At 43.7% G+C, this 11,910-nt stretch overlaps 1 protein-coding gene across 10 annotated transcripts in view; it reads left to right on the top strand.

The window, feature by feature from the left end:
• Positions 1 to 11,910, top strand: part of skap2 (src kinase associated phosphoprotein 2) — an 83,575-nt gene that overhangs the window by 1,063 nt on the left and 70,602 nt on the right. For all 10 annotated transcript variants that reach the window (XM_006636054.3, XM_069194705.1, XM_069194701.1 and 7 more), the window contains exons 3-4: positions 1,114 to 1,139; positions 4,955 to 5,047. In XM_006636054.3, the coding sequence (XP_006636117.1) occupies positions 1,114 to 1,139; positions 4,955 to 5,047 (119 nt within the window). The remainder of the gene's footprint in view (positions 1 to 1,113; positions 1,140 to 4,954; positions 5,048 to 11,910) is intronic.

Here is an 11,910-nt window from a genome sequence, read left to right on the forward strand (position 1 = left end):
TGCCCTGTGCTACCTCTGATGTAACCTTTACTGCTGTATCGTGTACCTTCATCACCTGGAGGGCGTAATGTAGTCTTAGTTGCTTAATGACACTCGCCCTAATTGGTTCAGTTTAAAATGATCATCAACACTGGGCATGGGTGCTACGTTTTAGAATGATTAAGCCAGGAAGAGCTTCTTCTCTTCCAGATTAACCACTCACTCTTAAATGAGGATAAAGGCTTGTTGGTGAGAGCTGAAACAGCAGGGTCAGTTACAAGCGAGAGGAGGAGCCCTTCAGCCATGTGTTCTAGCTGATTGATGCAGGGTCTCAGCCAGCTGGTTCTTGAAAGAAGTCAGGGTATTGGCTTCAACACCCTGACCTGGTAGCTTGTTCCCCAATTCCACAACCCTGAAAAGAAAAGTTTATTTAAAGCCTGGAGGAACTTCAGAAATGCTGTACCACAAACTAATATACTATATAGTTCAGGTGGGTAGCTGCGTCAGCATGCGTAGGCTGCAAAGGAACAAGTAATAGGTTTATTCCATGCTGAAAAAAAAGAAGAAAGAGAACACGACGAACACAACGTTTCGGCCATGGAGCCTTCTTCAGGTGTGAGAGAGACAGGGCAGTAGGCAAAGGTAAAGTAGCGGGAGAACAAAGGTTGGGAGGGAGGAGTAATATACTATATATACTTACATGTGTAATCTGTGTGCTGACTGACGAAAACGCCAGCTTTTAAACAACAGTTTTGACACCTTCATGAAAATATTAATTTTTGCCGAACTATCTCATTCACCAACATATCTGTGTGAGCTATTTGGTCTGGATTTGTAAATACAGTAAATCCCATTGAAATGTATTTGATCTAATACTGCAAAATGAGCTTTGAATTAATTTGCATTTAAAGATAAGGAAAGAGTAACACCAGCTGTGTATGAATTCTGTGTGAAAAACACCACAATGAGGTGAGGTGTGATTTCGTTTTGTTTAAGCTATAATTGGTTTCCTCCGCCAGGAATGTCTTGGTAAGATATTTGATGACCTGCCTGAAAAGACGTAAAATGCTACCATGAAGGCAAAAAATCTTTTGCATTTATTTTGTGCTAATTGTGTTTTATTGTTTTCTGCAGTTATCCTCAAGATTTTCAAGAAAAACGTAAGTACAGCCTGTTTAATGATGGCACAGTGCGGTAGCTCACCCATCCCCCACTGCGCAGAGCCTCAGACCTGGTGGTGTTGTCGCCCTCTAGTGGAGGAACGGGGAGCCAGCAGGAGCCGCGGCCTGTTATTTATTGGGTTTGGCAGTGGGCGCACTTTGGGGTTTATTCCGGAAGAGAGGAAAGTCTGCTTACTAATATATCCGTGACCAACTCTGCAGAAGGAATTATCTGCATGACCCACATATTTTATACTGATTAGTAATTCACCATTTATTTAAAAAAATGTAAAAAACAAACGCCGAATTGCGTAAGAAACATAAATACTGTAAGCATTTACTTTATTAGTTTGTTTGCAAACAATAATAAATGAAATCAGTCCATAAATCTTGCACCACATGAAAATAATTCAGTGTATTTCTGGACTGTTCTGGGATGCTTTGTTAAAAGTCGTATGAAACAAATTCAATACTTTTCGCTGTTTTTTTCTTGGTATATGTATAGAGTACATTGCAGGATTTTATTATAGAGTTTTGCAGTGGGCGGTCACAATATACCTGCATTATGTTAATAATGGTATTTTTTATTAAAGTGCAGAGGAAGATTCAGTATTCTGAACTATCATTTCTGTTGCTCTAGGATCGGCGAAATCATGTAAATAAAAGTGCGATGTCTGGGTTCATGACCGCAGTCTGGGGCTGTGGGTTCGAGGGTCGCGGCCCGGGGTCAGCGCAGGCCTGTGTGCGAGGCAGCGGCGCAGGGGTCGAGCTGTGCAGGCTGCAGCCCGCATCTCAGCCAGCAGGCGCCCTGAGAGGCTCCTGGCAGCATGAGCAGTCGGAGGCAACGGTTGTCATGCAGGCATGTCCAAGCGGAGGAAGAAAATCGGGACAGGCGTTATTTATCATGTGACGAGGGCTCCAGCGAGAACAGGGCGGTGTACAGAGAGCAGGAAACCGCAGCCCCCAGCCCTGCGGAAGCTGCACAGTGACTCTGCTGCGCTAAAGTTAATTACAGAAGGGTCCTGTGTAGTTGAATGTCCAATTACTTGCCTGCATTAAATAGAAACATACCGCTGGAAGATAAGTACTGGCTGTTCGTCAGTAGAAGGTGGCCTTAGTATCCTCACCCGCCACTTGCAAGACTTTCCATATAAGTCCCCAATTTTCCCTTGCAGTCAGATATTTAAAACCTCAATCATTGTGTGCTAGATGTGTAGAGAGGGTCCTGGGAGCAAGACGAGGTTCCGGCTGTGACCTCGGTTATTCGGCTTTTCTCGCACACTGACGCTGAGTGAGTATGGCCAGCATCAGGCCCCGGCTCTTCCAACTCTCCCCGAGTTTTCTTTCCAGTTAAAAGACTCCTGAGGCTCATGGATTACTGTTGATTCTGACAGCAGTTCTTTAAGTTGCGCGAATGTTGTTGTTATTCGAAGAGAGACGCAGAGAGCCCTGCTGCCAGTGAAAGCTGGAGAAAACATTCAGACATTCTGTCTGGGCTGATCACTCAGGTCTTCTCTCCCGGTTTCCCCTCATGTCCTGCAGCCTGATCTGTCTCTCTCTCCCTGGACTGTTACACAAGCACCAGGTCTCCATTTGTTAGACACAGTGAGACACATTTCACAGGAGTGAAAAGCTGAGCCTGCGTTCCCAGCTCCCACACAAGGGTTTTGCACATTATTCTTTTATTTTCCTGCCTTTTACACGATCGCACACAAGCTCTTCCCTTCCTCCCAAGCCCTTCCATTCCCACGCAGTAGCTGGGCTGGGTCTGTGGATTAAATAAAGATTATTTTCATGTGACTGAATGTTTCACTGGCCTATTGTTATGCAGAACAACCAATTTTCCTTCAATATATAAAACATTTAATCATTTTTTTCCTCTTCCTGAAATAAAACACTAGTATTTATTTCTTCTTGGGTTATTTTAGACTAAAGTTTTAATACCAGAAGCAGTTTTTTTCCCACTTTTGTAACTTGCTACAGAGTGCAATTGAAATAAGCTGTGTTGTTCAAATGAACTTTCCCGCACTCCAGAAAAGTGTGCAAATTTTAATTCCCTTAAAAAGGCTTTGTTTCTGCTGTGTTTGGCATGTTGGTTTTCCTTAGTAAAAAACAACAACAATATTTTTCTGCTAATTACATAAATTAAATACATTTTAATTGTGGAATTATAAAATCTTGTTCCTGGAATGCATGAGCATACCAATATTTTTATTAACTGTTAATAATTTTCTGTGGTTGTCTTTTGAAATACTAAATAATCTGATTTGAAAGTTGTAACTGTTAGTACCTTGTGAATACCTATAGCTAAAATGTTCACTTCAGAGTTTTGTAGCTGTTTCAGCAAATTCTCAGTATTGAGATATTTTAGTGCTTAAATCTGACTCATATCCTGACAAGCATTTTTCATACAGTTTTTAACTCTAAATTTGACAGTCATAATTAAGGAACAAAGGGCTCTCTGTTGTGCTGAACAGAGCTGCGAAAGAAATTCAAAAATAATTCTTTCCGTTACTTTGAAAAATGTATCTCCTTTGCCTTTAAGGTTTATTCACAATTTATAATCCTATTCAGTAGTGTACTTATATCAAAGTGGTTAAAAGATGATTCCTACCCAGCTATAGTGCTATTACTGTTTTTAATAGGGCTCGTTTATGTTTCATTAAGGTTATTTATTTTTACTTAGAGGAAAGCGAGGCTCATCTTAATTATTTAACAGGCTCATAATGGCTTGTATCTACTCTGTCACCCACACCTCATCTTTCTTGATGCATTTAACACTGCTTGGTAGATGACTGTTTTAAACTTTTCAATAAAGGCTTAATCTTCACTTCATCTCAATATATCACAACATGTTCGAATAGAGTTTGATGTACTGGTATGACACTTGAACTATTAAGTGTATAAAGTAATGACATTGTAATCCATTTTCAACACTAACAAGTCTGTACATTTTTTGAGCAATAACATTTTTCAAGTGCTCGAGTAGAATACAAAAGTATTTTTTTCTCATCTTCTGGTCTTAGAATATCACATTTTTATATTAATAACAATAATTCTTTATCTTTAATAAAGCAACCTATAATTGCTAGTGAAATAGCTACTCTTCATTAGGACATACCCCTGGTCATTACTTTTAGTCTCATTTATTATTAATTTTTCAGGTCCTTTTGTTTGATGGACATTAATTGCCTAATTAATTGATAATGTTAGTCTTTATGAAATGAACTCTCATCCATCCAAAAAATTGGATTGGGACTGGCAAAACTAATTTATTTTGACTGTGCACGGCCTGGCTTAAAATAACTTTTACTCAATACTGACATTGACTTGGTCTCACAATATTGACCCTACCTTCTGTTGAAACAGCAAGCTAACAGACGAGCTTAGTTCGCCTCCTTTTGATTTGTTTAAACCAAATCCATCAATCTGTGTGCCTCCCTACATGTGTTGGCATTTACTTTTCCAGTGTTTAATGCGGACGTTGCATAGTCAAAACAGCAGGGCTGTAGGAAGCCATTTAAGCCTCAAAGCAGACAGGTTATATCTGTCAGAATGCAGTTACTCTGGGTGAATTCTCAAAATCATCAGATTATTTTGACAATGAGCAACATTTCTGCACGAAACAGAGATTCATTTATTACCAAATCCGAATCAAGCCTTTAATGTTTTAATTTTTACTGCAGGATTATTTAAGTGTATTTTAGGTAGTTTTACTTTTTAAGTAATCCCCTCTGTGTTTTGAAAAACCAGGCCTTAAGTAGATCATGAAAGCTGTAATGCAGAGAAGACTTACAGTTTTTTGTTTAACACAGGTGATGCAGAGGACTCTGATAATTATGAAGAACCCGATGGCAGCGACAGTATCTCTGAGAGAGCTGACAAAGACGAGGAATCCTGCTACGATGGTAGGTGCTGGTTACAGGATCCCTGGTGGATCCTGGCTCTGAGTTCATACGGGCTTGTTTTATTTTTTTCTTTTCAGCCCAAAGGCGCTAACCTGTTTCAGTTTGTGCACTCAGAGAAGTGACCGCTGGAGATAAGCGCACGTTATGGGACCTTTGTGGTCTCCCCTTCACTGGCCTGTACCACCTCAGTCTGCTGCACGTTACCCCGCAGCTCCGCAGTGAGCGTTCCTGACGAGTAGGAGCAGGAGCATCGTGGCGAACGGTTGAAAGCCTCCGACCGAGGCCATGTGGCCTGGACTAACTGAAGAGCGCTCTCTAGTGGTGCTCACTGAGAACAGCGCTGCTGTGTTCTTTGTCCTGCTCTGTAGCCCATCCGTTCCTCGTGGAGATCCTGGGAATGAAAGGCACTCTTTTTGTGCTTCTGTTTCGGGGCCTTTGCTTAGGTTACACGGTGTTTGTTTTGTGATGCCATTATGGAGAGTGAATATACAGGTAAAAGGCTTGATCACGTACCGAACAAGGCGGGCACTTTTCTTTTTCACTTTTTCTGAATCATGGGCAGTCCAGACAGTTTACGATCCATTTGTGATTTTGAGATGTACAGAGCGTCGCGTCTGTAATCTTCTTTCCTGCTTGTGTCCTACACCGCCTGGTGGTCGCAGTAGCAGCAGTCCTGCTGCTGAGTACACAGGCTGTAGCACAGCTGCACGACCCAGTGTGGAGCTGTTCGGCACGGTGCTCTGTCCCCCCATTTGTGCCTCCGTGCTGGGAGACAAGCACGCCCGCGGGCTGTTGGACCGTGTGAGCCCACTACTCCGACAGCAGCGCTCAGGCACCAGTCAGAGGACAGGGCTCAGGACTTGCTGAGAGCACAGCGTGCAGTCCCCAGGGTCACCACAGGGGGAGCTGCTGGGAGGAATGGGAAAGACACTGGCTGAACTGAGCCAAACCGCTTCACAGCAGCTCAGCCGGGCCAGGTGAGGCCCCACAGGAAACTGGGATGTGGTTGGTTTACGACATAACCCAGATTCAAGCACCAGTGGGGTTCAGCCTGACTCAGGAGCCTCTTAAATTCTGTTTAATTAATTGCAGTTTGAACCTAATGAAACAGCAGAATTATTTTTTGTTTAGCACGGTGTTAACAGCAGCTCTGCCTTTCCTGTTTTCTAGCAGTTTATCTAAATGATCAGCATGTTTGCATAGCATGGCTCCATCCCTCCGGAAACATCAATTCTTCCTATTAAGGGGAGAGTGATAATTATGACCGAAGAGGGATCGATTGTGTTCTCGCTGTGTATTGCTAATAAATAAACTCACAACATGAAGCATTCTTGCTTGAATTTACAGTAATAAACTTGGTCTGAAAATGTCTTTATTATGACTGGTAATCCCTAGATGAAGAACATAAACCACAGGTATTTTAGTGAGTCCTTAGTACAGTCATTTTATATGCTTTGGATATGTTTCTTTGGAAGGGCTTTGTTTTAAACACATTGTGTAGCTTGGCAGTTAATTTAATAGCTGTTCTAACAGCAGCGGTAGAAACTTTCATTATTTTTGCATGACAAAATGCCCATCAACCTAAATTATTAACAATATTTCAACATTGTTTTGAATTACAGATTTGTTTCAATTTCGAAAAAGTAAAATGATTTTTATTCATTACAAAAACCGATTTCGATCCGTACTCTTCTCTGTTGTGTTGTGATAGAAGCGCAGTAATTTTGAGTCTCTATTTTTAGGTATTTCTGTTTTCATGTCAGTGTAATGTTTCGGGCCCGGGGATATCGAACCCCACATCTATCTGGTTCTGTGCTTGGTTGACGCGACTCGTATGTCCTTGTCTTCGTGAATCTGGTTCAAAAGTTCACACAATTCCCCAAAGCCCACCTAATTTTCTAGTTATTCCCTTAAGCCGTATGTGTTTGGCTTTTTATGGTTTATTAGGTACAGTAGGAAAGAAACATTACTTATATCCCCTAATGAAATTCAAGAACTATTTGGTGATGCATCCACTTGATCGCTGGCAGCAATCAGCGGAGGACAAGCTGGGGTGAAACGGGTGCGCACCCGGGTTCGAGCGCCTGCCGGGCCTGACTGGCCGGGCGCCGTGTGCCCCGATACACACCCCGCGCCCTGCCTGTGGCACGCGGCTGACGGATGGAGAGACGGGAGGCGGGTGAGCGCTAATAGGCAGAGTTCACACTCGGGTTACTGTGAGCTGATAACGAACCTGCCGAGGTTTTGATTTTCCCTCTGAATGCGGATGCCCCAGATTAATGGAATCTCATTGAGTGAGCAGGGGCGCTTGCAGCCGCCGCTAAGGGAAACGGATGGATATCCTATAATCGTGTCAGCCCGCTAATGCCTACTGCCTGAAACGATGAGTTGCTCCCTGTTCAGGGGCCTTAAGAGGGCATCGATTTCAAATGTGTTTGGTTTTTTTTTCTAACCTGTATCAGTTTGCACAGACACTTCGGAGAAGTGACCGCTGGAGATAAGGCCATTTTACGGGGCCTTTGTGGTGTCCCCTTCACTGGCCTGTGCTGGATACGGCAGAGATGAAAGCGGAGGTTATCTTCAGACACAGGTCTGGTATCTCGTAATTGACACCCAGCGCTCTGGAGGTGCTCCTGCCTGAGCCCTCCCTGTGTCCGGGCCTCTGTCCGCGCAGCAGAAGGGGAGGGGGCATGGTGTGTTCGAAAGGTGATCATAATGGGACAGGACAGCGTCCCTTTGGCACTTTCTCTGCTTTTACCAGCTATTTGTGCGGTGTGTTTGATTCGTAGTTATGGCAGAATAATAAAATCTGTCTCGTGACCAATCTCACTCTTCTAGAGGGCCTGGATGTTTGCTAGGTATGTAGGGATGATTTCAAGTGTAGGTTTTTTTTACAGTGGAAGCGTCTTCATTGCTGTGCTCCTTTTGTCACTTGTGACGTTTCTCGTGTCGAAGCCTTTGTTGTGCTGCTGGACCTCTTTTTTTAGGAAATACTTCCTAACAAGTGAAATAAACATTTATACTTAGAAAATTGTGATTATTAAGTCATGGATTAAATTTGGAAATGTGCACCTCAGAAGGCTAATCATTTGCTTGAGTCTACCTAATTTAAATACCGTATTTATCATAGCAATGCATTTTGTTTCAGTATCAAAGACTTAACACTCATTCTTCATTTTGTATTTCAGTTGTATCCTAATTGTTTTACAGAAAAAAGTTATAATCTGCAGTAACAAAATATGGCTCTTAATTGTCCTTTTTATGAGAGATCTGAAAGGTGAGTGGAAAAAATACACCCCTCAATATTATGTATGAAATGGCCTTTGTAATTATTAGGAAAAAGAAATTGAGCTTTCATCTCTTTATTAAGGCCACGTAAGAAACAATCAGAGGTGTGTTTTGCAGCAGCTCTTGGACATCTCCTGCAGAACAAGAATACGGCTGTGGTGCTTGATATTTCAAAGCGCTCTGCATCAGTTCACTACACAAGTGAAGAAACTGGTGCTGTATGTGAAAATTAAGGCATTCGAATATTTTTCAAATTAAAGTATTTTCCTGTGAGCCAGAACCGAGACAAATGTATAGTACCAATATTGTGTTGTATAAATCATTTTTAGTCTACTTCCCTCTGGAAAAAATTATTACATAGTTGGTACTAATATGCAGTAAATTACGGATGCGTACCGTAGGAATGCAGTTCTCACTGTGGCTTGAACTGTGTTTTATCAGTGTTGGGGCTGTTCTGGGATTTATTGGAAAACATCACCAGAGATCGTGCTCGGCTGCTCCAGTGCTTTTGTCTCACTTGTTTTCTGGGATCTGTCCCTCGGCAGTGGGTGGGAAGGACGGCGCACGGTTGCAGTGTTTCACTCGCTGTTCCCTGTCGCGTTGTCAGCAAAGCGTCGAGTTCCAGGCTTCCGCTCGCTCTTGATTCTCCACAACCGAGACGAAGAAGTACCAGTTCAGCTTCTAAGAGATACTGAACCAGTTCTGTTTTTTTTTCCTCAAGAGTAAAAGCTTGAGCAGTTGCTCGTTTGTGCGGTGCAGCAGTTAAACTGATGCTAAACGTTGGCTGTTGTGTAACAGATGGAAGAGAGCAGTGAAGGAGCTGAGCTATAAATCACAGACACAAGGCAACTGGAATGTTCCATGAGGCGGCCTAGTGTGTTCAGAGTCTTCCTGCTCTTTGTTTCCTTCCATCGTCCATGGTAGATGCTGACCTTGGAGAAAATGTATAAACCTTTGGTATATATGTTTTTAAAAGCAGACACGTCTCGCCCGCTTTCGACCGTAATTAGATGGTGGCACACGTCTAGCGCACCCGCCGCAGAGCGAAGCTGGTTTTTAGGGTGCTTAATGGAGCACCGGGCCAGAGCTCTGGAACAGCAGACGAGCAGCGTGTTAAAGCAATGGCTGCTACTTAGGCAATGAATTACTCCGACTTCCATAAAGAGAGTTCGGTTTCAGTTTTCCTAACCTTTGGAGAGGTTCATTTAGAAGAATGTACACAGATGTCATAGGGAAAATGATTCAATTGCATCCATTAAGTGATGAATTTGCAGACTGTATTGTTTACTTTAGCTGAGGTCCAGTACACATTCATCACATGAGCCGACGGAAGGCCTGGGACCGCGGAGCTATTATCAACTTTCACTTCATATCGTGTGACAAACTGAATGGGCTTGTTTAGAAACGGCCATCGCCTTGCGGCGTGCTATCAGCTGTTTATATTAACCTTGTTTAAGTCTGATAATCAACACTTGGAACTGCAGATCGTCTTGTAAGACTCAATAGCACTTCAAATGGAGAGCCCCCTGCCCCGAAAAATAAAAGCCTACTTTGGCTGAAAGGGAGATTTAATGTTGAAGTTCTGCTTCATCTCATCCAGGGGTGTGACGTCAGGGGGGTCGTCTGAAACGGACAGTCGCAGCAGCGAGTCGCCGTGCAGGAAGCTTGTGTGCGCAGAGAACACTTCAGGTTCTGTAAGGATTCGGCTTTAATGGCCCGAGCTCGGTTGGCAGATTGTGTGCCGTTAATGTAAGCATCGTGTTTTCTTTTACTGCTTCCACCTTTGTTTAGGCGAGGAGGGTTTTTCTCAAAAACAAACTACCTGACCTGTCATCCACCCTCAGCCTGGAGCCCAGGAAGTACAGAGCACTGTGGGGGGCTGACAGCTTCTCCGTGGGTGGGTCACCAACCACCCCAGAATATTGTACCAAGCCCACCCGCTTCTGAGAGGAAGGTGGGAGGAGGCTGGAGCCCCCAGCACAAACCCCCCAGTAACAGGCTGTGTGCGCCACCCTGCCCCCCACAAACCCCCTTTTATCCTAAAAATTACCGCTTCCCCTCCTGATGGTAAAGCTGAGCCGGAGCAGTCGTAGGGCTCGATTCTGGTTTCCACAAGAAAGAATAATGCTACGTACTCTTTTGCTTTTGGGGATAACGGGAGTTCTTTGACCCTCCTGTTATAAATGGTGTGAAAGGAAAATATTTATATTCATTTAAAATATCCGTGGAGGAGAAACAGCCTCATTACCGCGGCTGATCAATCCGCAGCAGCCTGCGCCGCGGCGTGCCGCTGGAGCCGGGGCCTGGTGGAATGTGCTCCGCAGAGCCTCGCGGTGACGGGCTCATCAGCGCCGGGTTCAGCCAGCGGTCAGCAACAAATAATTCAAGATTGTTTCTAAGTTTGCAGCTGGTGGAATTCGCTTCTCGCCCCGAGCCGGCGGAGCTGCACGGTTTCGCTATTTGATTAGAAAAAAAAAAAGAGGCATATTTGCTTCTTAGCAACTGCATTTACGCAGCCTGCTGCATTTGTACAGCCTGTGAAGGTTGCTCTTTTGTGATGGCAGGAGGATATTTTATTGCCGGCTCGTAGACAAAAGAGAGCTTTGGCCTGCAGAGCAGCCAGTTCCTTTTAAAGAGTTAAGGTTATGTCAACATTTTAATATTAGAGCCTGCTCACATGAGCAAGACCGTCATCCCGGACACCTCATTTCAATACTTTTGTTTTCTGGTATGTTTTTTTTTTCCGATTTTACTGCCTGATACGGCATGTTTTATGCTTATTTTCTTGAACAGGATGCTGTTTTGAATTGGCACAAGTTTTTCTTTTTGTTGTGACCTAGAACTAAGAACAAGCACATCATGAAATGAAATTCGAGCTGCTGACACTCAGGGTTTCACAGACCTTTCAGAGAATGGGTGGTTTATGGCACTCCTCCTGGCTGCCAGAGATTTGTTTTTAGAAGGCTGACTATAGTTTATTAAAGTTGTCTTGCAAACAGTACACTGATAATAGTGATGTTTTTTCTGCATTCCTGGTTTCAGGCTATTAATACAGCCACATTTTTCAGTTGTGTTCCTTATAATGCCGTAAAACGTCCCACCATGAAACTGCTGAAAACCAAACTAGAGTACATAACACACCCCATGCCCTAATAAGCTTCAGTCCCGTGTTGCCGTTAATGCTGGAGATGATCGTCTCCCATGAGGGTCAGTGATGTCCTGTGTACAGCAAGCCCACTGGCCCACCATGCTGACACGCCTGAGCTCTGATTGGCTGTCCGGTCCTCTCCTGGTGGCCTGGTAGGAGGCCCTGGTAATGTGGTCTGTGTCCGATGACTTCATGCAATCTTATTTTTCCACCTTTTTTGAAAAACAAGTCCTGCATGTTAAGTACGAACAACATGCTTGAGCGAGCAAAGCTGATCTGAGTGCTGGATTGTTATCTTCAGAGCTGCCCCTGTGGCTCCACGATGTCTGTGCTCCAGGGCCGGTGCTCCTGACCCCCGTAACAGTGGTGCACCAGTCCCCTCACAGATACTCTGAGACACATTCAGCCCTTTTAGAAAAGAAAGAAT

This window comes from Lepisosteus oculatus, chromosome 10, assembly GCF_040954835.1.
Source record: "Lepisosteus oculatus isolate fLepOcu1 chromosome 10, fLepOcu1.hap2, whole genome shotgun sequence".
NCBI classification, from domain to species: Eukaryota; Metazoa; Chordata; class Actinopteri; order Semionotiformes; family Lepisosteidae; genus Lepisosteus; species Lepisosteus oculatus.